Source organism: Eschrichtius robustus, chromosome 12 (assembly GCF_028021215.1).
Source record: "Eschrichtius robustus isolate mEscRob2 chromosome 12, mEscRob2.pri, whole genome shotgun sequence".
In the NCBI taxonomy this organism is placed as follows: domain Eukaryota; kingdom Metazoa; phylum Chordata; class Mammalia; order Artiodactyla; family Eschrichtiidae; genus Eschrichtius; species Eschrichtius robustus.
This window is the reverse complement of record NC_090835.1, coordinates 38,574,506-38,596,224: the sequence shown is the minus strand read 5'-3', so window position 1 is coordinate 38,596,224 and position 21,719 is coordinate 38,574,506. Positions and strand designations below refer to the sequence as shown.

At 58.9% G+C, this 21,719-nt stretch overlaps 1 protein-coding gene across 5 annotated transcripts in view; it reads left to right on the top strand.

Moving 5' to 3' along the window:
* Nucleotides 1–21,315, top strand: part of SEMA3F (semaphorin 3F) — a 28,696-nt gene extending 7,381 nt beyond the window's left edge. For 2 of the 5 annotated variants that reach the window (XM_068557998.1, XM_068557996.1), the window contains 16 exons: nucleotides 10,717–10,877; nucleotides 10,973–11,035; nucleotides 11,158–11,277; nucleotides 11,964–12,056; nucleotides 13,621–13,714; nucleotides 15,097–15,216; nucleotides 15,432–15,571; nucleotides 15,691–16,034; nucleotides 16,204–16,348; nucleotides 17,206–17,428; nucleotides 18,068–18,156; nucleotides 18,289–18,330; nucleotides 18,514–18,671; nucleotides 18,862–18,929; nucleotides 19,214–19,347; nucleotides 20,007–21,315. In XM_068557998.1, coding sequence (XP_068414099.1) covers nucleotides 10,717–10,877; nucleotides 10,973–11,035; nucleotides 11,158–11,277; nucleotides 11,964–12,056; nucleotides 13,621–13,714; nucleotides 15,097–15,216; nucleotides 15,432–15,571; nucleotides 15,691–16,034; nucleotides 16,204–16,348; nucleotides 17,206–17,428; nucleotides 18,068–18,156; nucleotides 18,289–18,330; nucleotides 18,514–18,671; nucleotides 18,862–18,929; nucleotides 19,214–19,347; nucleotides 20,007–20,417 — 2,405 coding nt within the window. In that variant the 3' untranslated portion in view covers nucleotides 20,418–21,315. Of the gene's footprint in view, nucleotides 1–10,716; nucleotides 10,878–10,972; nucleotides 11,036–11,157; nucleotides 11,278–11,963; nucleotides 12,057–13,620; nucleotides 13,715–15,096; nucleotides 15,217–15,431; nucleotides 15,572–15,690; nucleotides 16,035–16,203; nucleotides 16,349–17,205; nucleotides 17,429–18,067; nucleotides 18,157–18,288; nucleotides 18,331–18,513; nucleotides 18,672–18,844; nucleotides 18,930–19,213; nucleotides 19,348–20,006 lie in introns of all 5 variants that reach the window. The other 3 variants (XM_068557999.1, XM_068558001.1, XM_068558000.1) reach the window with 3 other exon arrangements.
* Nucleotides 21,316–21,719: the final 404 nt, after the last annotated feature.

Here is a 21,719-nt window from a genome sequence, read left to right as displayed (position 1 = left end):
GTATAAGGGAGAAGGGGCCCAGGGTTCAGTCAGAGTGGGGAGACTCCTATGGCCCATCTCCTGAGCTTCCATCAGCGGCACAGCCAAGGTCATGCAGAAATGAGGGGTCAAGTGAGGAAGATTTTCAGGAGCAGGAGAGGTATTCTTTGAGAGCTCATGGATGCTTAGAACTAGAGAGCCTGGGCAGCAGGACCCTCTTTTCACCACCTATCCTTGCCTGGGCCTGGAGTCCCCTTAACCCCAGAGTCACTGGCCAAGTCTGGGAGAAAAAAACTCTCCCTTCCCCCACCCTGAGATGGTCCAAGCCCTGGGGTACCACCTCCCACTGCAGAGGGAGGTGTGAGGGCCCTGCCAGGTCCTTTGTTTAGCTTGGGGAATGTTTACTTTTTCTCAGGAAGCCACCCCCACAATACACTGCTGCTGCCTGGGCTGGCTTTGGCCAGGACTTGAGGCCAAGAGGTGTTCGGAGGGGGAAAGCGATCTTGTGATGACATGAGGTGGCTGGGCTACTGGGGAAACTGAGGCCGGAGTAAGGAGATGGAATGGAAGGTCACCTTGCCAGGGGAGGTCAGGAAAGATGAAAATAATAGAAATAACAATAGGTACCCATGATGATAACCAAGTGGTAGTCCCTCCAAGGCCTGGGGAAGGGGACTCCCTGGGTATCCTGTGAGGAATCAGACCCAGAGGCTTTCCCGGGTCACTCAGGAGCAGGACTAAGATGGAGCCTGGCTCTGCCTGATGTCTGAACCTGTCCCAGGACTGGGGGTGGAGGGCAGGCTGGGAATGCAGGCACAGCCCTCTCCCATGGGCTCGGGCTCGGGCTCAGGCTCGGGCTCGGGCTCGGGCTCGGGCTCGAGCTCGAGCTCGAGCTCCAGGACCCTGCAGTGCCGGCTTTAGCCTGCCCAGCCTCACTTCCCAAGGAAAGGGCTGGGTTCGCACTGGTCAGGCTTCTTGTGCTCTGTACCACTGGAGAAACAGCACTTGGGTTTGCTTATTTCCTATGAATACAGTTGTCCATCACCCCAGCCCCTCCACTGATCAGAGTCCTCTAGGAAGCTCTCTCCCTTCGGAGAAGGAAAACCAGGGCCCAGGAGAGGAAAGGGCTTCTATGACCAGAGCAGCCCTGGGGTTCAACCTTCTCAAGAGTCTGGGCGTATCTGGCTTGCTCTTTGGGAAGGACGTTTCGCAGGTGGAGGGTGAACGGGTTGGTGCTGGTCACTGCCCACCAGCCCTCCTCAGCCCAGCTCCTGAGCCTCTGGGACTATTAGGCCCATAACAGTGCCACCACTTACATCGTTTGTGTGTGGCATTCGAGAACCAAAGTCGCCAGGTCTCCTTATTAGGAAATGAGGAGATTGGAGGTTAGGAAGGGTCACAGTCCATTTACTTAGCTGGCCTGACTGCACGGTGTGAGGGGCGGGGCTGGGGAGCTTAAGGACCCTCCCTTGCCCACCAGGGGGGCTCCCTGGCCAGCCAAACAGGCTTGGAGCTTCAGATTGCAAGGGACAGGTGAGAAGGCCCAGGAGCTTGGAGGCCAGGGGTGGTACCAGGGAGCTGGGTAGGTGGCTTTGACAGCTACAGGGGGACTTGGAGCTAGCAAACTGGGGAGGCGTGGGTATTCCAGGATGAGCCTGATGAGGGAGGAAGGAAGACCCAAAGCATGAACTTGAGCTGAGATCCCTGCGTTTGGGATCTCAGTTTTCCTGGAAATGGGAGCCGCCTCACTCCTGAGAGGGAACTTGGAAATGGCCGCTTTGGGAGTTGGGAGGTCCTGGGTGCTGGTTGGCTGCCCCTCAGCTGGCCAGGGATCAGCCCTCGGAGAGAGCCGGGCAGGTCCTTGTGCTTGCCGAGAGCCTGCCTGAGGCCCAGCCTGGGTCAGCCAGGCCAGGACCTGAGGCTCTCAGCTGTGGTCCTTCCAGGTCCAGCCAAGCTTCAGATGGGACCGCCACTGGCTGGGCCTCCGCAGCACAGGCCTTGTCTCTGGTTCCCTGGCACGACGCCCACCCCTCCCTCCCTGGCTCCAGCTTCCCTTGGCACGGAGTGAGGAGCTGGTGCATGCTCAAGGAGTAAATCATGTTCCTTGGCAGCCCCCACTGCTTCGTAATCGTAAAGAATTTAAAGAGAAACCACCAAGATAAAAATCTCATCCTGGCCCATAAAGGCATCTTTCACCCTGTGGCTTGGGAGGTGGCAGCCTCAGAGTGGGCTCCTGGCTGTCTGTACCTGTGTGTGTGCACCTCCAACCCTGTGACCTCTCCAGAGGTGGTGTGGAGCCCAGAGGGTGTCTTCAGAGCCGTGGGTACTTGGCTTCTGACGCCTGGGAGACCTCCAGCTCCTCCCCCAGGGCAGGCAGTGGGACACTTAATTTGGTAGAATGAAGAGGTGGTGCTGTGGTGGTTGAGAGAGCTGGCCCTGAAGGCAGGCAAACCTCTATCCTACCTTGTCAGCTGTGTGATCTTAGACAAGCAGCTTAGGCTCTCCCACCCCCGGTTTCTCCATGTAAGGTAGGGATGGCAGTGGCCCCATGGAAGCAGCATCCTGAGGTCTCAAGCTGCCTAGCTTGCATCCTGGCCATGGGTAGACCTTGCGTAGTGAAGTCCCTCTGTGTCCTTGCTGCCTCATCTGTAAAATGGGGACAAAAATGGTGTTGACTTCATTGTGTTTTGTGCATTAACTTTTTGTGAATACAGTTATGGCTCTGGCGAAGCAAGTCTCAGAAACTAAGAGCTACTCTGAGGGTGGCAGACACCCTCAGAGGGCTGAGGGCTGATCCTGGGGGTGCCCAAGGAGTCCGCACTGCCTTACCTCTCCCTCTAGATTTCTAACCTTTGGTAAAGCAGGTGGTGTTTGGAAAGGACTGCAAGAGGGACCCTGAGCCCTGTGGGTAGAGTGGGGTCAGGAGGAGGAGGATTCCTACCATGGGCATCTGGACAGGATTTGTGGAGGAGGCTACATCACAAACAGGGGAAGGGAGATTTCGGGAGCGGGAAGAGCAGGAGCGGAGGCGGGGTGTGTGGGGTGCAGCAACTGGGGAAAGGGCAAGATGCTACATGGAGTCTTGCTCCTGGTGCTAGGATATAGAGTTTGCACTTTCTCCGTGTTGTTTTTGAGCTCTTTTTTTCATGGCAGAGGTACCAAATACATACTGGGAAAAAGATAATGCATTTGGGGAAGGGATGCCATGGAGGGGGCTCTCCCGGAGACGAGTGTCCCAGTCTGGTTGGGGCCCACGATCAGCTTTAGTGACACAGCCCGCAACCCACCCCCACCCACCACCCGGCCCTGCACTGTTCTAGCTCCTACAGCTTGTGCTAGGGGTGACCAGACCTGGGTTGTCACTTGGGCATCTACGCAACTGGCCCGAGAGTATGTTTTCTTGGCCTGACCTGGCACTGTCCTGGGAATCTGAGCCCTGCCTCAAGGGAGCCCTTGGAGCTTTGGAGAAGCAGAGAAGATTCCTGCTGCATTTTTCTTAGAAATAGCAAGAGGGCCTTTGCCAGAGGCCTGGATGCCAGAAGGCTCCGATCTGAATCCAAAGCCCAGCTCACGTGGGTGCCTGAGCTTGGCAGGCCTGCAGGCCCCCGCCCCCCAGGCTGCTGAGCAGCCCCTGGGAGAGGGTGGAGGCCTCCTGGGGTTGCTTAGTGATCCTGACCCGGCAAAGAATGGGGTCTGGGTGGTGGCTGCTGGCCTAGGTTCCAGGAGGCCAGCCAGTGGCGGAGGGAGGCTCAGCTAGGCTGACCTGTGGCATTCTCACTGGGGCTGCTGGCAAGTATTGCCTATCTGCTATATCTCTGCAGGGCAGGGACAACCCCGAAGCAGCAGGCCCCTCCAGGGACCAGGAGGCCTTTGGGGCGTGAGGCCTCGGCTCCACCCCCCTTCCCCCAGTCTTCTTCCTTCCTTCCTTCCCCTGATCCCCCCTTGTCTGCATCTCCTCCCATCACTACCATGACCCCTCCGTGGCTTCCTACCCGGACATGCTCTTTCCTCTAAGGTCTCTGCACCCAGCCAAGAGCCTTGTTTCTTCCCATTTAGGGCTCAGTGCTGATGCCCTCATTTCCTTCCAGGGGCAGAGGCCACTGTGTGGACCTGCTGGTCCACCAGCCTGGGTGGCTCCTGTCGGTCCTGCACTACAACTGCAGAGCAACAGCTAGAATGTGGGGGCCTCCTGGGCTCCTGCAGCACCTGAGGTGGAATGGGTGGCACTCCAGGCTCCTCTGCTCAAGGCTGCTCACGCTGTCATTTTGCCTAGCACCCTCCAGTCCTAGCACCAGGCTTGTGTGGAGTATTCGCTGCCTTTCTGGACTGGCGACCAGCTAAGTCATGCCTGGAGTCCTGAGACAGCCTCACCACATCCCTCAAGGCTGACCCTGAGCACACATCTGTCTGTGCGGTGCCTCAGTTTCCCCATCTGAATATTGGGGGGGAGCACGAAGACTGTCTGGGACATCCTGGGAATCTCTGGGTAGGTGATGTGAAGGGGCTGCAGGGACCCCAGGAGTCTGAGGAGGGCAGAGATGGGGCCTGGGCCCAGGGCAGGGGGAGGGTCTTGACACCCACCAGCCTGTTGGTCCCATCCTGGCCTGTCCGTCTGGTTGATTTATCAGAGTAAATGAGCCATGGAGAGTTTGTTGTCTTTTGCAGTCACAGGGAGGAGGAGGTGGTGGAGGAAGGAGTGAGGAGTTTCCGGGCCAGGTCTGGAATGTGGGAGGAGGGGTGGGCCCCCGAGGCCTGTGGAACTGGAGACTCTGATCCACTCTGCCCACCTGAGAAATGGATTGGTGCCACCCTCCCCTCAGGACCAGCCCCTCTTCCCACCCCCTTCCCACTTCTTGGGGCACATTCCAGTGTGAGCTGCTTGCCTGGCCCAGGCTCCCTCCTCCCACCCCAGGCTCAGGGACCACCTTGCCCCTTCAAACCAGCCTCCTTGACCACACTGTGTCTTTTCCAAGCTGGGCAAGAGCTCTGAACTTTGCCTGGCCTGCAGATGCCCAAAGGTGTCCTCCTAGGCAGCCGTGCACGCCATTCAGGTCCAGGTAGGACATCCTGACCCCCTGAGCCACCAGCCCAGACCTAGAACAATCGGGCACCATGTGGTCCTGGGGGTGGGCAGGGATCAATGGAGGCACCGAGGCTGGAGGGCTCCCTACCTGCTGGGACACAATGGTCGAAAGTCACTGGACATCCTTAGTGGGGAGAGGTGTAGAACCTTTGCTGTCCACCAGGTGTGTGTGCCAGGGAGTGACTCTGCTGCCCCTTCCCACCTGGCTTTTTCCCGGGTCAGGATGAGCTGTGCCCCCAGCCTGTCTTCTCCTGGGTGGAGCAGGTGGGCGCTGGGGCGGAACGGGCGTGGGAACAGCATGCCTAGGCCTGCCGGTCCCAGGCCCCAGGCCCCAACCCCCAACCTCCAACCCCCAACCCCCAGCCCTTAGCCCCCAAAATGGGAGGGAAGCCTGCAGCAGAGCTTAGCCCAGCTGGGCTGCTCCAGCTCGGCTCCAGCTTGGTGTTTACTGAACAGCTGCGATGTTTACAGTAGCCCTTAAGAAGGGGCCCCTTGTTCCAGAGGATTTCCCATCTTGCGGGTCCCACTGGGGGCTCTTCTGACCTCACCACCTCCCCGCACCCCTGGGATAGGCATGTCAGGGTGGCAGGGACTACAACCATCTCCACCCTCTCCAGCGCTGGGCCAGTGTCTTGGCACCTGCCCCTCCACCATTCACTCTGGCCTTGGGTCCCTCTCCCCTGGAGGAGCTGACATTCCCAGGAAGTGGCAGCTCTAAGTGATGAAATACGGTAACTGGGTCCCCAGTTCAGACTTTTAAATTAAATTCAATCAGAGCCGTTATTGAATATAAACACGTGGAGTCATTTACATGTTAATTATGTTGAATGGACTATGAGGCCATAATTAGTTGTTAATTGGGTAAGAGCGGCTGTAATTGGCTTTTTTGGCACTGACCTGGCTCACCTGCCTAGGGGGAAGAGGGGCGAGTATGGATGGCTCCTAGGGAGGCTTCTGGGTCTCCAATCTGGACAGCCTGATCCAGAGATGGGATTGAAGAGGACAGATTTTGAGGGGCTTGGGGCCAGAGGAACCTGAAGCCTACCCCCCAGGGAGGAGGCAGCTTAAACCCCAGGCAAAACCCTGGGTCTGGCTTCTAGGGGTTCCCATCTAGAACATCCCTAGGGGTGTGGTGGGAGGTGGGACTGGGAGAGCCAGCCCCTGAATCAAAGGTGACAGCCTCTCCTGCCCAGCCCCATGTGGGACCTGGACCTGAACAAATGGTAAATGCCTAGGAGAGGGTCCATGGGAGCACAAGGCAGATGTCACCCTGGTATGTCAAGGCAGATGCTGGGGCCCTGGATTGGCCTGGCCAGGGTTGGAGTCTTGGCATTGAGGTATGAGTGAGGTGGGTGTGCTGAGCAGGGAGAAAGGTGCACGCAAAGGCTTTAGGGAGGCCCTGCCCCCAGCTCGCCTGGCTGGGGCTCCAGGGTTGCAAGGCTGTGGCCAGGGGCTGAGGCCTTCCGGCTGGCCGCTCATTAAAAGAGGATTAGGCCGGGAGCCAGTGGGTCAGCCCTGCCCCTGGGCCTTCCTCTGGGGCCCCTCACAGCTTGAGGGAGTGGTAAAGGGGCTGGGGGCCAACCCTCCCTAGAGCCCACGGGGGTGTCCAGGAGGGACCCTGCCATTCCTGCTGCTGCCACTGCTACCATCTCCTTATCCACCTCAGTTTCCCTCCTCAGAAGGGCAGGGGGATAAAGTACTGACCAGAGGCCCTGGCCAGCACCCCCACCCTTCACCCCCAGCCTCATTTCTCTTCATCTTAGGGATTAAGGCTGGACCAGCCCACATGAAGTCAGAGGTCAGGGCTGAGCTGCTGGGACCTGTCTATCACCGCCCAGTACCCAAGCACAGCCCAGAGAGGTGACACTGTCAGTCAGGGCCTGCTGCTTTGTAGGGCTGTAACCAAGGGGGCGGGGTACCCATCTCTGATCCAAGACCCCCCTTTTGCAGCAGCCCCTGCCTCACTGGCAACAGACCTGGTGTCCTAGAGACGGGCAGCAGGGGTCGGGGGCCGCCCACTCGGGGTCTTCGGGTGAGGGCTGCAGACACGCCTCCTCAGTGCTGTCCTCGCCCACCACCTCCTTTAAAGTAAGGCATCATCAGCTGCTTCCCAGAGAGGAGGAAACAGAGACCCCCCCAGGATTAAGCCTCCTATACACTGAGAAAATTCCTGCCTCTGGACTTTTGCCAGGCCGTTCTGGGCCAGGACCCCAAGTGTCTAATGGCCATGGGAGAGTGCTAGGGGCTGGAAACGACTGCGGAAATGAGGTGTCTGATGCCAGAAAAGGCTCTTCCTTCCCCATGACGGGAAAAGCCTTCCCGGATGTCACCCCACCCAACCTGTGCCCAGCCTGGATGAGGGCATGGGGGTGGGGAGCTCTTCCCTGGAGCATCACTCAGGCACACCACCCTCCCTCCCCAAGGTCAAAGCTTATACAAACTTGAATCCCTGACACCCACAGAGCCTTTGGTTGTGCCCCAGCCCCTCCCTCTGTATTGTCCTGGGGGTGGGGGAGGGGCGACACTCCTGCAATCAGAGCTGGGCCTGGGGCAAGTGGAGCAGAGGTGGGGACTGGCCTGAGGACAGGAGCAACCTCAGTCCATGTCAGCTCCCCCACATACATCCATGCCCCCTCAGGCCCCCAGGTCCCCTTGGCCCAAGTTCCTGCTCCTCCGTGGGGCTGGGGGCCAGTAGGCTCTAGCCCTGCTGACACTGCAGGTGTCAGAGCAGGATGCCCAGGGCTACTCAACCACCATCTGCCCTGACTCGGGCTTCTTGGAGGAGTGAAGGCCCCCTGTTCCTCTACCCTGCGGCAGAGTGAGGAGGTGGGGGCAGCACACCAGTTTCACTCCTCACCCTGTGACCTAAGTTGAGCACCACTCTCCCCTGGGCCTCAGTCTTCCTGTCTGGAGCTGGGGGTGCAGGGCTGTCATGGGGACCCTTATTTTAATTCTTTATTACAATCTGGCATGAGGGAAATGAGTGCTCCGAGACCGCAACTGGGGTCATGAAGCCCATGCCAGAGCCAAAGATTCCTCACCCTTGCTCCCACCCATTTCCTACCCCACACAGCCTTATGGGGGCTCCCCACACCCGCCTTAGTTTCCACAGAGACCAAAACATCACATCCTGTGACAACAGAGCCATTGACGCCATATCCCGTGGCCACTGGGAGGGGTCCCGAGGGTCCTGAGTCATGTGTCCTGTCAATGGAGGACGAGTCACCTTCCGGCCCTGGCCCTCCCAACAGGCAGTCCCCACCACCAGGACTGGCTCTGCTGGCACCTGCCTCTCCTTTAGCCCAAAAGGCCATGGACCTGGGTGGGAATATCACGCTCCATGCACACTGACATGTCACTTCACTGCTCTGTGCCTTTCATCTGTAATTTGGATGTTAATGAGCACAGGGCTTTGCACATAATAGGTACTGGATGACTAAGTGAGAGGCTCCCTCCATTCCCATCTCTACCAAAGGGCACGGGCACGGAGAGTTGAGAGGGAGGATGTCAGATCAAGGCTGGTCTCCTGCTCCTCATGTAGGTCTCAGTTTCCTCATCTGCTGAATGGTGTCTCCTCTGTACTTGGGAGGGGGACTTGGACTTGGGGGTCGTGGCACTGTAGAGGGGGAGGGTCTGGATTATAGGGACCCAAGGCTAGGCAGGGATGGGAGGGTAGGCATTATGGCTGGTTGCATCCCTGGGGCTAGATATTTGGAGCTCCCCCCACCTTAGGTGCCTGCGTCTGAAGGTGCCCACTTCAGCCTCGCCTCCCGTCCCCCCGTTGCCCCCCAAATGCCCCCTAGCCCAGCAGGACGGGTAAGGACACAGTCAAGGCCATGCCCCCAGCCAGGGTATAAATAACCCCTGGCGGGCTGTCCCAGCCTGGGGGGGGCTCCGCTGGCAGCCCCACTTCCTCTCTGGCCACTTCCTGGCCCTGGGTCGGGGTGGGGGGGAGTGTTTACTTTCCTGTTGTCACTATGGCCGGGTGGCCAGGCGGGGGACTCCGAGTGGCCCAACAACAGGTGCAGGACAGGTGCCCAGGGTGCCCTGCCCAGGACTTCAGAGGCACCGCCGATGAGGCTTTAGCCAGGCAGGGATCGGCCCTTTGATCCCTTGGCGTCCCTGTGTCCCAGTGGTGGGCCAAGGTCATTACCTGTATTCTCTTGCTGCCATAGTCAGAGCTGGGCAGGGCAAGGCCTTTGCCCTGCCCAGCCCTCAGATGTGGGCTCTGGGTCTGCTGTGGGACTCCCCTGGCTCCCAGCCCACCTCACACACCCATCTCAGCACATCCTGAAGCTCCCATTCAAAGCTGCTCTCAGGCACAGCCCCTCCAGCTCCATTCCCTGGTCTCCAGCACACAGCAGGGGTCAGGGTCAGCCAGGCCAGTCAGAGACAGCGGCCTTGACTAATGGGATGGGGCCACCTGCTGGTTCCACCTTCAGGCAGCATCTACGGCTCTCAGTGACCTCAGATCCCAGGGCTCAGATTCTCCCTCTCCAGGCCTCCCCCTTGATCGCCCCACCTGATGTGGGGCAGGGAGATGCGGTGTGTATGTTCCCCTTGGTGGATGCGTCATCTGATGTAGGACACATATGTGCGTGTGTGTATACCTGGGCCATGTGCATGCATACATACGCTTCTGTGTGCTGCCGTCCCAGGCCTCCTGTGCTGGTGAATATTCATCACCCTCATTGCAATCTCTTCTCTCCTGCGGAGCTAAAGTTAGCTGGGGGGTGGGTGGAGGAGTGATTTGTCAAGGGGACCCCTTGGAACTCCCTCTCCCAGAGGAAGGTGACCAAGTTTCCCAGAGTCCTCTGTCATTGGCCTATCACTAGCCAAGTTTCCTCCTGTCTTTCATCCCCAGAAAGGAGGACTTTCCCCCAGCAACCTGAGGGTGAGAGGGCCAGGGCTGCCAGACTCACGCAGAAGGGAAACTGAGGACTCAGCTGGACCCTGTCCCCAGCCCCAGGGACTCTGCAGCACTAGGGGGAGGGCCTCTTTCCTGGGAAAGACTTCCTGGATAGTTCAGAGTGGCCTGAGGATTCCACCGTCAGCAACCCTGTGGGGTCTGGGGGAAGCCCAAGGTCTGTTGGGCAGTTTGGCTCCAGCAGGGCTTTCTGGTGTCCTGGCTAACCTGCTTCAGACAAGGTGGGGACCTTGCTGTGTGCCAGCTTTGCCCTCTGTCTTGTTGGCAGCTGGGGTGAGGACAGGGCACCCTGGCCCTGTGCCAGCATTTGTGAGCTGTCCTGGATGCACCTGCCCCCCACCCCCCTGCTCATTAACCCTTTTAGGCCCCTGTGGGAAGCTGGCCCCACCATGAGCATGGGAGCATTAACCCCCAACCTGAGCAGAGAGTCTTTGATGCCATCATGCACCCTGGCCCACGCCCGCTGCCCTTTCATTGAGACCCAGAGACTGGCTGGGCTGCCCATGAATCAGGGCCCCAGCTTTGGGTGTGGCCCCTTCCCTGCCCTGCCCACCTGTCCCACTTTCTCCTCCCAGAATGTCAGGGACTAGAGAGGGAACCAAGCAGGCCCTGGAGGGGAAGCTGGGGGTTTAAGATGACCGTGTGGTGGGGCTACCCCCTCTGTCAAAGGGGGTACGGCTGGATGGTCTCCAAGAGCCCTCACTGCTGCTCTGCCCTCTGCCCACAGAGCTTAAGGCCACAGGCACGGCCCACTTCTTCAACTTCCTGCTCAACACAACTGATTACCGAATCCTGCTCAAGGATGAGGACCATGACCGCATGTATGTGGGCAGCAAGGACTACGTGCTGTCCCTGGACCTGCATGACATCAACCGCGAGCCCCTCATTGTAAGGGCCAGCCCAGATGTGGTGGGGGGGTGAGGGACGCGCGCCCCAGGGCTGGGAGCCCTTCCATCAGGCCCTCTGACCTCCATCTCTGGCAGATCCACTGGGCAGCCTCCCCACAGCGCATTGAGGAGTGCGTGCTCTCAGGCAAGGATGGCAACGTGAGTGCAGTGGGGTCACAGGTGGGGTGGCGGGAGGTGGCGGCGGGGGACAGGGGACTCCAGGAAGGCACTGGGGCCAGGCAGGCATCTGGGCACCTCCTTGGCTTTCCCCCTGGCCCCAGGGTGAGTGCGGGAACTTCGTCAGGCTCATCCAGCCCTGGAACCGAACACACCTGTATGTGTGCGGGACCGGCGCCTACAACCCCATGTGCACCTATGTAAACCGCGGCCGCCGCGCGCAGGTAAGCCTCGCCCACCCTGGCCCTGTGCTGCCCCCACTGATAGCTACCTTCCAGGGTTCTGATGGGAGGATGGGCTTGAGCCCCAGCCCTGCCACTTCCCGGCCCTGTGACCTTGGGTGAGTGACTTCTTCCACCTCTCAGAGCCTCAGTTTCCTCTCCTGAAAATGGGGCTAATAGCTGCCTTTCTCACAGGTCGGTGTGAGGAGGAGGCAGTGAGCTAACGCTCTCAGAGCTCTTAGCACTGTGCCTGGCATGTAGTGAGCGCTTCCTCCATATGTGGACAGTGCCCCTGCAGCCAAAGCCAGAGGGCCTGGCGGGGGCCTCAGCATCGGGAGGCTGGACGCCTGGGTCAGCTTCTGCCATACGGCCTGGGGGAGAGCTGCCCCTTCCTCAGCTCTGCCCCACCCTGCCCGCTTTTGCCCTCCTCCATTTCCATGTGGGCATGTGTGTGAGCTGGTGTGACCTTGTAGGGAGTGTGTGAGAATGATTGGACCTAAGGGGCACAGGTGTGTGCAGGTGTGCCCCAGCTGTGTGTATGTGTTCACACAGGGGCGCATATATGTGCTCTGGGGGCTCAGGTGCTCCCATGTGTTCCTGGCATGTGTGGTGTGAGAAGCTGGCAGCCCAAGCCCGCTCCCCCAGCCCCTGCCACCCCTGGCTCTAACCCATATTCCTCGTCTTCTCAGGCCACGCCCTGGACCCAGATGCAGGTGGTCAGAGGCCGAGGCAGCAGAGCCACTGATGATGCCCTCCACCCGACGCCCACAGCCCCACGCCAGGTGGGCCTCATCCCTCCAGGCTCTTGCCAGGCAGCACTGCCTCTGAACCGAACTCATCCTGGGCCTGGCCTTCCAGCCAGGAGCCTGCACCCCAGGCCAGCCTCCCCAGGGTCTTCCGTCCACCTCTGTGCCCCCCTCCCACCCCTTCCCCTGCAGTGCCCTCAGCCTCTGAAGGCATTCCCAGTTGGACTCATGTCAGCCTCAGTGTGACAAGAAATCATGAAGCCATCAGGTGGGAAAGACAGGAGCCCTGGGGACAGCCATGCCTCCGCCCTCAGAACACGTGTGTAGACATGCGTGGGCACGCGTTGGGCACTCTCCAACCCACACCTTGCTTAGCACCCAGCGTGGGAAAATGGCACATGTGTGCAGCCTGACACATAGCTCTTAGGTGTCCCTGCCCCATGCCTTGCTTGGGGCACGGGTTAACCCCTGGGGTGGGAGGGGCAGAGCTGTGTGTCTACTAGACTTGACCCAGGACAGGGCTGAGGGGCTGGGCCGGGGCTGGGGGGCGCTGGGGCTGGGCAGGGGCGGGCAGGGGGGCAGGGGCTGCCGGTGAGTGATAGAGCAAGTGGTCACTTGAGCTCGCGTGTCTGTGGCAATGAGTGCTGAGAAGTGGGGCTGCTCAGACTCTGCGTGTGTGCGCCCAAGGTGTGAACAGTGGGTTCCGTGTGTTGGCAGTGATGCGTGCCGAGCTGTGTGTGCAGCCCCATGTGTGCAGGAAGTCATGTGTGCAGAGTGTAACTGGAAGCAGGCCTGTGTACACCTTCCCATCACCATCCCTGCCACCTGCTGCCACCTCCTTCCTGCCTCTGTGCCTCTCTCCTCTTCCTCCCTTAACCTATTCATGAGCTCTTCCTGGTCCCAGTGCCTCCACCAGCCTTCCTCCTAGCATCTTCAGGGATGGGCTGGGAGGCATGGGGGAGGCTTTGTGAATTCCATGTGGTCTGGGCTGGACCCCTCAACTCCCGGCTCCCTGTGGAGACATGTGGAGCTGGGGGCTCTGCTGAGGGGCAGGGAAAAGGCCCTGGCCTATTAGTCTATTCTGAGGACCACAGGTAGGGCACAAAACCTGGCGACACAATAACCTCAGAGCCCTCTGGCCTGGTGGGACCTAATGGCAAAGGACAGGTTCCCAGGCCCTTGGCCAGTACCCCTGCCCTTCGTGGCCCAAGACAGGCAGCCACAGCTCAAAGAGTTGTGCCTCTGTGGCCCAAGGGGGCCCCGGCCAGAGTCTTCCTGAACCAGTTGGCATGGAGGGGCTTCAGCCCCTATAAGGCCACCTGATGCCCCTCTCATGGTCCCCAAAGCAGAGTCCTCTGAGACGTGATTCCCAGGTCTTATCTGAGATCTAGACCAGGAAGCACCTCCCTGGGAACCCTCAGCACCGCCCTGCCCTGGGAGACCTGGCAAGATAGAGTTAAAACCCAATGAGATCTGGGGAGTGAAGCAGGGTGGCTTCAGGGTTTCCCTGGGGGCTCGCTCTCACCCTGGGAGCCTGATGACCCTTGCCTTTCCTGTGCGGGATGGCTTGGATGATGCTGAGCCCCTCTCTGCCTTGCAGGATTACATCTTCTACCTGGAGCCTGAGAAACTCGAGTCAGGAAAGGGCAAGTGTCCCTATGACCCCAAGCTGGACACAGCCTCAGCCCTCATCAGTGAGTGCTCCCACCCCACCCTGGTTCTAAAACCTAAAGGTGTGACCTCTGCCTCTGGAGCAGGGAGCATGGCAACAACACTTTACCCCAGGGAAGAGACCATGAAATTGCTGTGTCTGAAACCTGCCCCCCCATCACCCCCGCAATGTGGCCCCACTTGGCAAGGGGAAGGGTACAGACCAGACCCCAGTGTGCGCTGAGGGGGCAGAGACTAGGTGGTATGAGCCTCCATCCCACCCCTCGAATGGGGATGTGGTGGGCTCAGGGGGCAGATTCTACCCTGAAATCCACAGTGTGGTCCATGCAAAGGCCAGAACCCTCCCGGCCACGGGCTTCCTGGAAGAGAAGACAAGCGGAGTCTGTACTGAGGGTGGTATGAGGCGGTGGTCCCATAGCCTGTTCTCGGATTGTCTGGGAGGCTGGGAGAGGCCCACAAGGCAGCACCAATGGAGAGTCCTGGCCCAGAGACTAGCTAGGGGAGTTTGTTTCTGGTCTGGCCAAGTGTCTGGGAGAGTTGGGAGAATGTTCTCTGAGGAGGAGTCCTGCCTGGGACCTCAGAAGCAGCTGCTGCCCCTACCCCCAGGTTGGGCGAGCCCACTGCTGACCCAGGTCCCTGCACTCTGCCTACTTTCTGGCTGCCCAACCGAGTCTGCCTCTCAGCAGCTGCTGGGCAGTGTGCCACCTCCAAGCCTGGGAAAGGCAGAGGGTGGGCATTATCCTCTCACTCTTGGTGAGTAAGAAGGTCCTAGCCGGATGGCAGGGTCCAGACCAGGGAGTCTGATGGGGGAAGACAGGGCCTGCCCTGGGGGAGTCTAGAGGGAAGACTTGGAGTGGTGTGCTGGAGCCAGTGTGTTTGTCAAATTTTCTGTTTAAATTTTCAAGTATTCTGTGGGCCAGCTGTTAAACACAGCTATTATTAGAAAGTAAATTATATACACTTACAGTTAAATAAATTACTTTAAAAACAAAGGTAAAAATACTCAAAACTCATTACTTCCTAATTATTTTACTACATTTTATTATTATCTATGTTCTTGAGATTATTTACATCTCTCGTATCTATGGGGTGGAAATACTAGACAATGGTTTTGGCAGGGCTTCCCAACTCTATTTTCAGTGACCTCAGGTTAGTAGCTTGAAATCAGCCATGGTGGGAGTATTTACACCACAGAAATTGGCTCTGGCTGCTAATCAGAGCCAACTGCTACTAATCCCAGTCCTCCCAGAGCCAGTTGTTAAAACATTCACCAACGCCCCACTGGTGATACAATCGCCCTGGAGAACCTGAGGGGGAGATGGGACCCTGCCCTGGAGGTCATCTGTGCTGTGCACCGGCCTTAGCCAAGGGCGCCCCCCTGACTGACCCACTGGCCCACCCACAGATGAGGAGCTCTATGCGGGTGTGTACATCGACTTCATGGGCACCGACGCAGCCATCTTCCGCACGCTTGGAAAGCAGACGGCCATGCGCACGGATCAGTACAACTCTCGGTGGCTCAATGGTGAGCAGAGCCCGCAACACCTCCAGCGGGCAGCATGTCTGGGGTGCGGCACAGAGATCATAAAGAGACACTCGTGGGAGAATTTTTGGCCCTTGACTGGCTGGGGCGGGGGTAGTTTCTTATCCCCGGAAGACTTGGGGGTCTTCTTGTACCTGGCCCGGGAAAGAGGCCTTGTCCAAGGAAGGTGCGGTCCACTGACGCCTGCCCGCCTGCAGACCCTTCATTCATCCATGCCGAGCTCATCCCTGACAGCGCCGAGCGCAACGATGACAAGCTCTACTTCTTCTTCCGTGAGCGGTCCGCGGAGGCACCGCAGAGCCCCGCCGTGTATGCCCGCATCGGGCGCATCTGCCTGGTATGAGGCGCCTTGCTGCCCCCTCTCCAGGCCCAGTCCTGGTTCCATCAGCCCTGCTCTGGCAGAGTCTTTGGGGTGAGTGAGCTGATCTGACCCAGCCCCTGCCCCCTGCCCCTCAGAACGATGACGGCGGCCACTGCTGCCTGGTCAACAAGTGGAGCACATTCCTGAAGGCAAGGCTGGTCTGCTCTGTGCCAGGCGAGGATGGCATCGAGACCCACTTTGACGAGCTCCGTGAGCACCCGGCAGGCGGGCGGGGGCCTATGGCTACCGCAGGGGATGGCGGCCGGATGGGTGGTCAGGGGAAGCCTGGTGCCCCCCACCCAGGAGTGGGCAGGGCCTTGGGGCTCGTGGCCAAGGTACCCTCCCAGCCCCCTCTCCTTCTGTCCCCAGAGGATGTGTTTGTGCAGCAGACCCAGGATGTGAGGAACCCAGTCATTTATGCTGTCTTTACCTCCTCAGGGTGAGACTGGGGCTGGGGCCGGCAGTGGCAGGGTGTGACTGAGTTGGGGGGCTATGATTTGTGGAGGACCCCATCCTGGTGGGGAGCTGTGGGTGAGGGCAGGCTGGGGAGGGACCCTGGGCCAAGGGTCTGCCCCACCCGCAGCAGCAGCAGCCTGCCTTGCCCGCAGCTCTGTGTTCCGAGGCTCTGCCGTGTGTGTCTACTCCATGGCTGACATTCGCATGGTCTTCAATGGGCCCTTTGCCCACAAGGAGGGCCCCAACTACCAATGGATGCCCTTCTCAGGGAAGATGCCCTACCCACGGCCCGGCACGGTGAGGACCCCACTCACTCCACCTTTCCCTTTCCTCTCTTTCCACGAGAACTGTGCTGGGTCAGGCCCTTTGCAGACATGGGCCGCACCATCGTGGCACTCACAGCCAAGTTGGCGGGGGCGGGGGCGGAGGTGGACCATACACACATATAAACTCACCATTCACCCTCAATAAAGCTGAAGTTAAAACAAAACACACCATAAGGAAAACACCATTTACACACAGTGTCGGGCTGTGAAAGAATCCAGTTAGGATCCTGAAACAAAGATGGTGGCTGGGCGTGGCAGGCTGCTCCCTCTGGGAGGCTGTTGGAAGCTGAAAGTTGTAGGGAAGTCTCCCAGGCAGGCTGGAGGTGGGGGTGGGCAGGAGCCCCTGCAGTAGTGGGAGGCGATCCACCTGATCTTGGTGTGACATGGACCACTGCGGGAGTCTAAGCAGGAGAGCTTCATGATCTGATCACATGCCTAGGGTGTTAAAGGAGCTCCGGGCCTGCCCTCCTGCTGAGCAGCGGTGGAGCTGGGGAAGGGGCGAACTGGAAGAACAGTCAGAGGAAGGAGACAAGGGGGTGGGGATGAGGACCTAGAAAGGCCATTGTCAGCTCTGCCAAACGCTGCCACAAAGTCATGGCACGTGAAGCTGGGGAGATGGCCATGGGATGTGACCGTGTGAGACCTTGGGACCTCAGCTGGTGCCGGACCTGCAGAGAGGTTGGGTATTGGGCAAAAGCCCAGATGGCTGTTCTGAGAAGCGGAGCAGGTGGAGCTGGTGGGGACAGACAGAGCGGAGACCTCTTCTGAAGCTAATGGGTCCAGAGTGCCCTGGGCAGCCTGGGCCTGACGCTCATCACCTGCCTGCAGTGCCCTGGTGGAACCTTCACGCCATCCATGAAGTCCACCAAGGACTATCCTGATGAAGTGATCAACTTCATGCGCACCCACCCACTCATGTACCAGGCCGTTTACCCTCTGCAGCGGCGGCCCCTAGTGGTCCGCACAGGCGCTCCCTACCGTCTCACCACTGTTGCCGTGGACCAGGTGGATGCAGCCGACGGGCGCTATGAGGTGCTTTTCCTGGGCACAGGTACCCACTGCTGCTCCCGGCCCCTTCGACACTGGGTCCACTGGGTGGAGGGTACTGATCCATAGGGCTGGGCCCTGCCCTGCTAGGGGGTTACTACAGGGTTGTCAGTGTCAGCTCTGCCGCCTTCATCCTTTGGAGGCTTCTCTCTATTACCAGGATAACTGAGAATGGGGATGGCGAAACCCCATTTTCATCCCTATCCCTGGTGGCCGGGAGAGCAGGGACACTGGGTGCCTGGGGACCCATGTTTGGGCGGGAAGAGGGAGGACAGAGCCAGACACCTCCAGGATACCTGGGTCCAAATACTGACACACATGCTCTCGTGTGCACATGCAAACTGCACACACCGCTGTTCCAGTAGCCCTCAACATAAGGGAATACTTCCTGCAGCCTGTTCGCAACTTCCCAAAATGAGGGTCTGGGGTCAGAGGGGCAGACTCTAGCTGTGACTCCCCCCTTATCCAGAGCCAGTCCCCTTAGACCTCTTCCCCTCATCTGGGGGCAACTCTTCAACCTTGGCACAGAGCTCCCACTCCACTGCCCTTGGGGGGTTTGGGCCCTGGTGGGGGAAGGGGCTGAGGCTGGTGCCCCTTTCCCAGCGTCCTCAGCCCCACTGAGGCCCTGCCCGGCCCGTTCCAGACCGCGGGACAGTGCAGAAAGTCATCGTGCTGCCTAAGGATGACCAGGAGATGGAGGAGCTCATGCTAGAGGAGGTGGAGGTCTTCAAGGTGGGTGTGACACCACCCAGTCCTGTCCTCCTCACCATGGCCCTCCTCAGTACCACCTCCTGACCTCAGACCTCCAGGTCAGGAAAGGAAGGGGGTCCCCAGGGTCATAAGCTAATCCCTATCTTCTTCTAGGACCCAGCACCTGTTAAGACCATGACCATCTCTTCCAAGAGGGTGAGTTTTGGTGAGGTGGGCTGAGGGTAGGGATGGAGGCTGCTTCACCTTGGGGTCAAGCCCTTGGCAAAGAGATGGGGACACTGAGGCACAGAACAAGAAGGGGAGGAGCCTGGCCCAACTGGCTCCTAAGGAAGGCTGGCTATGGGGAGGGAACTGACAAGCTCCTACCCCTGCCCACAGCAACAACTGTACGTGGCCTCAGCCGTGGGAGTCACACACCTGAGCCTGCACCGCTGCCAGGCATATGGGGCCGCCTGTGCCGACTGCTGCCTTGCCCGGGACCCCTATTGTGCCTGGGATGGCCAAGCCTGTTCCCGCTATACAGCGTCCTCTAAGAGGTGTGAACCCCGAGACCCTTGGAATTTTGGCCACCAGACCCAGGGCTCTGTCCTGGAGGTCTAGAGGTGGATGTGATATTACCCTGGGGGACTTTATGGGTGAGACATCCTACCCTGGAGTTTCGGGGTTATAGAGACTTGGGGGGCAAGTTTTCTTGGGAATACTCCTTCAGGAGCTATCTTCATCCAGGAGGAGCCGCCGGCAGGACGTCCGGCACGGGAACCCCATCAGGCAGTGCCGTGGGTTCAATTCCAACGGTGAGTGCTGTGTCTCACCACTGGGTGCTCCTCGGTGCGGAGCTGTGCAGCCCACAGAGCTGCTCATGGGGCCCCCACTGGAAGGATTCTCACATGGTCCGTGGGGGTGAGGGGGTGAGGGGTTTTGGAGAAGGGATGTCCTTGGCCACCCCCTCAAGGAGTGGATGCCTGATGGCACAGCCCTCCCTGCCTGTATGGGTGGGTATCCCTGTATATGCCCCTCGCCAGCCTGCAGTCTGCCAAGAGGTAGTGCTGCTTTCACGTGGCACCCTCTTGTTCTACAGCCAATAAGAATGCCGTGGAATCTGTGCAGTATGGCGTGGCAGGGAGCGCAGCCTTCCTTGAGTGCCAGCCCCGCTCGCCCCAGGCTACCGTTAAGTGGCTGTTCCAGCGAGATCCCAGTGACCGGCGCAGAGAGGTGATTTCCTGTGCCCCACAGTCAGCCCTCACCATGGTTGGGAGAGTCCCTTGTACAGTAGAAATTCTACGTGGGTGAAATGTGGTATAGAAACCAAACTGGGGCAGCCCTCATTCTAAGAAAGTCCTTCCAAGCTCCCTTCCCTATGTGGAGATCATTTGGGTGAAACCAGTTATATGGAAACTCTGTGGGGTGTCCATATTACATGGAAACTACTTGTAGGCATGCCTTTTTATATGAGAATTCCATATGTGTACTTTCTTGTCAGTATACCTCATTGTATGGAAATGTCGCGTGGATGAGTTCCAGCATATGGAAATTCTGTGGGGTAGCCTTCCTATTATGGAAATACCTTCTAGGCAATCCCTTCTACATGGAAATTCTATGAGGGTGCCCCAACATCTATTTATTCTCCTTAAATAGAAATTGTGTGTGTGCTCCAGAATTCTCTCATTGTACAGAATCCCCTTATGGTCATTCCTCCTGAAATGGAAGTGTTTATTATTCAGATGTTATATGGAAACTTGTTTTTCTTGGTATATGGAAATTCTACATGGGTGCCCCTGCATGGGGTGGCCCCAGAGGTGGTCTGATCGGGGAGCTGGCCGGGGCAACAGGGTGGTCCTGCAGCCCCTGAGCCCCAGCCCCTGCCCCCACAGATGCGTGCAGACGACCGCCTCCTGCGCACGGAACAGGGCTTGCTGCTTCGCGCCCTGCAGCTTGGTGATCGCGGCCTCTACTCCTGTACAGCCACCGAGAACAACTTCAAGCATGTCATCACACGAGTGCAGCTGCATGTACTGGTCCAGGGCGCCGCCCATGCTGCCCTCTTCCCACCCCCAGCTGTGAGCGTCCCACCGCCCCCAGGCGCCGGGCCCCCCACACCCCCTTACCAGGAGCTGGCCCAGCTCCTGGCCCAGCCAGAAGTGGGCCTCATCCACCAGTACTGCCAGGGCTACTGGCGCCATGTGCCCCCCAGTCCCAGGGAGGCCCCAGGGGCACCCAGGCCTCCTGAACCCCAGGACCAGAAAAAACCCCGGAACCGCCGCCACCACCCGCCGGACACATGAGGCCTGCTGTCTGAGCCCTGCGATGGGCCGGCCTAGTCCTCGTCCCTTTTAATATAAAAGATATATATATATATATAAAATATCTATATTCTATATACACCCTGCCCCTGCAAAGACAGTATTTATTGGTGGGTTGTAAATAGCGTGCCTCAGCGGCAGCATCATCCAAAACTTAGACCCATGCTGGTCAGAGACGGCAGAAAACGGAGCCCACCTAACCAGGCCCGGCCAGTTGGCCGGGCCGGGCCAGGACCACACAGTCCCCAGGCTCAGCTGGGAGTCTACCTGCTCGACAGCCACCGCCAAGATCTACAGGACACAGGGAGGGAGCAAGCTCTACCTGGATGGGGCACGGACTGTACACCTTCGCCCATGTGTGCTGTTGGCATACATGTGGATGCGAGGACTGCTTTGGAGACCGGGGGTGGGGGTGAGGGCTCAGATGCGCTCAGAGAAGGGAAGAAGGGGCTGGCACAGGATGCCGGCTCCTGCCTGGGAGAGGGGCACTCAGTCAAGGCCAGCCCTTTCCTGGGTATTTATTCTCTATTTATTGGGGACAGGAGAAGAGGAGCCCTGCCTGGGTGGGGCAGCCCCTCCAGCCCCTCCTTCCCTCCCTGCCTGGCCACTCTACCTCTTTGCTTTCACCGTGCCGCTGTGATGCAGGGGCTGGGAGAAAAGCAGAGGGGCCAGGCTGAGGGGAGAGGGGGTCATGGTGGAGGCCTGGGGCCTGCAGGGGCTCCCCAGTGCTCCCTTCTGCCCACCACTTCAGATGATGGGTGTAAATAGCTCTGGGGGGCAGTTGGGTAGGTGGGTGGGGGCTCCTGGCAGCCCTCTGCTGTTCAGGCCACACCTGCCCTTGGGTTCCATCTTGCTAATAAACACTGGCTCTGGGACTGGACTTTGGCTTTCTCCTTGGCAAAGGAGGGAGGACGGGGGTTCAGCCCATACCCAGATTCTCTCCCTCCTGCCCCCCACCCCACCCACCAATGTGGCTTGACCACCAGTTCCCCCACGGTCTCTTTTGCAAGCCCAGCGTCCATTCACTCACTCAATTGTTTGATCATTCGTTCACATTGCTTTCTCACTTGGCTTTGTGTCTTGCCAGGAACTCAGGACTCAGAATTGGCAAGACAAATCCACAGCCCTTACAGTTCAGCTGCCCCTGCCCTGGGAATCAACAAAATTCCCATTCTTCCTGCATCCTTCCAGCCAGATCTCAGCAGAGGGTCCAGCACAAGCAAATGTCCAGAGGCAGGGAAGACCAGGATATGTGGGGAGCTGCTGGAGAGGAGGAAGTGGTGC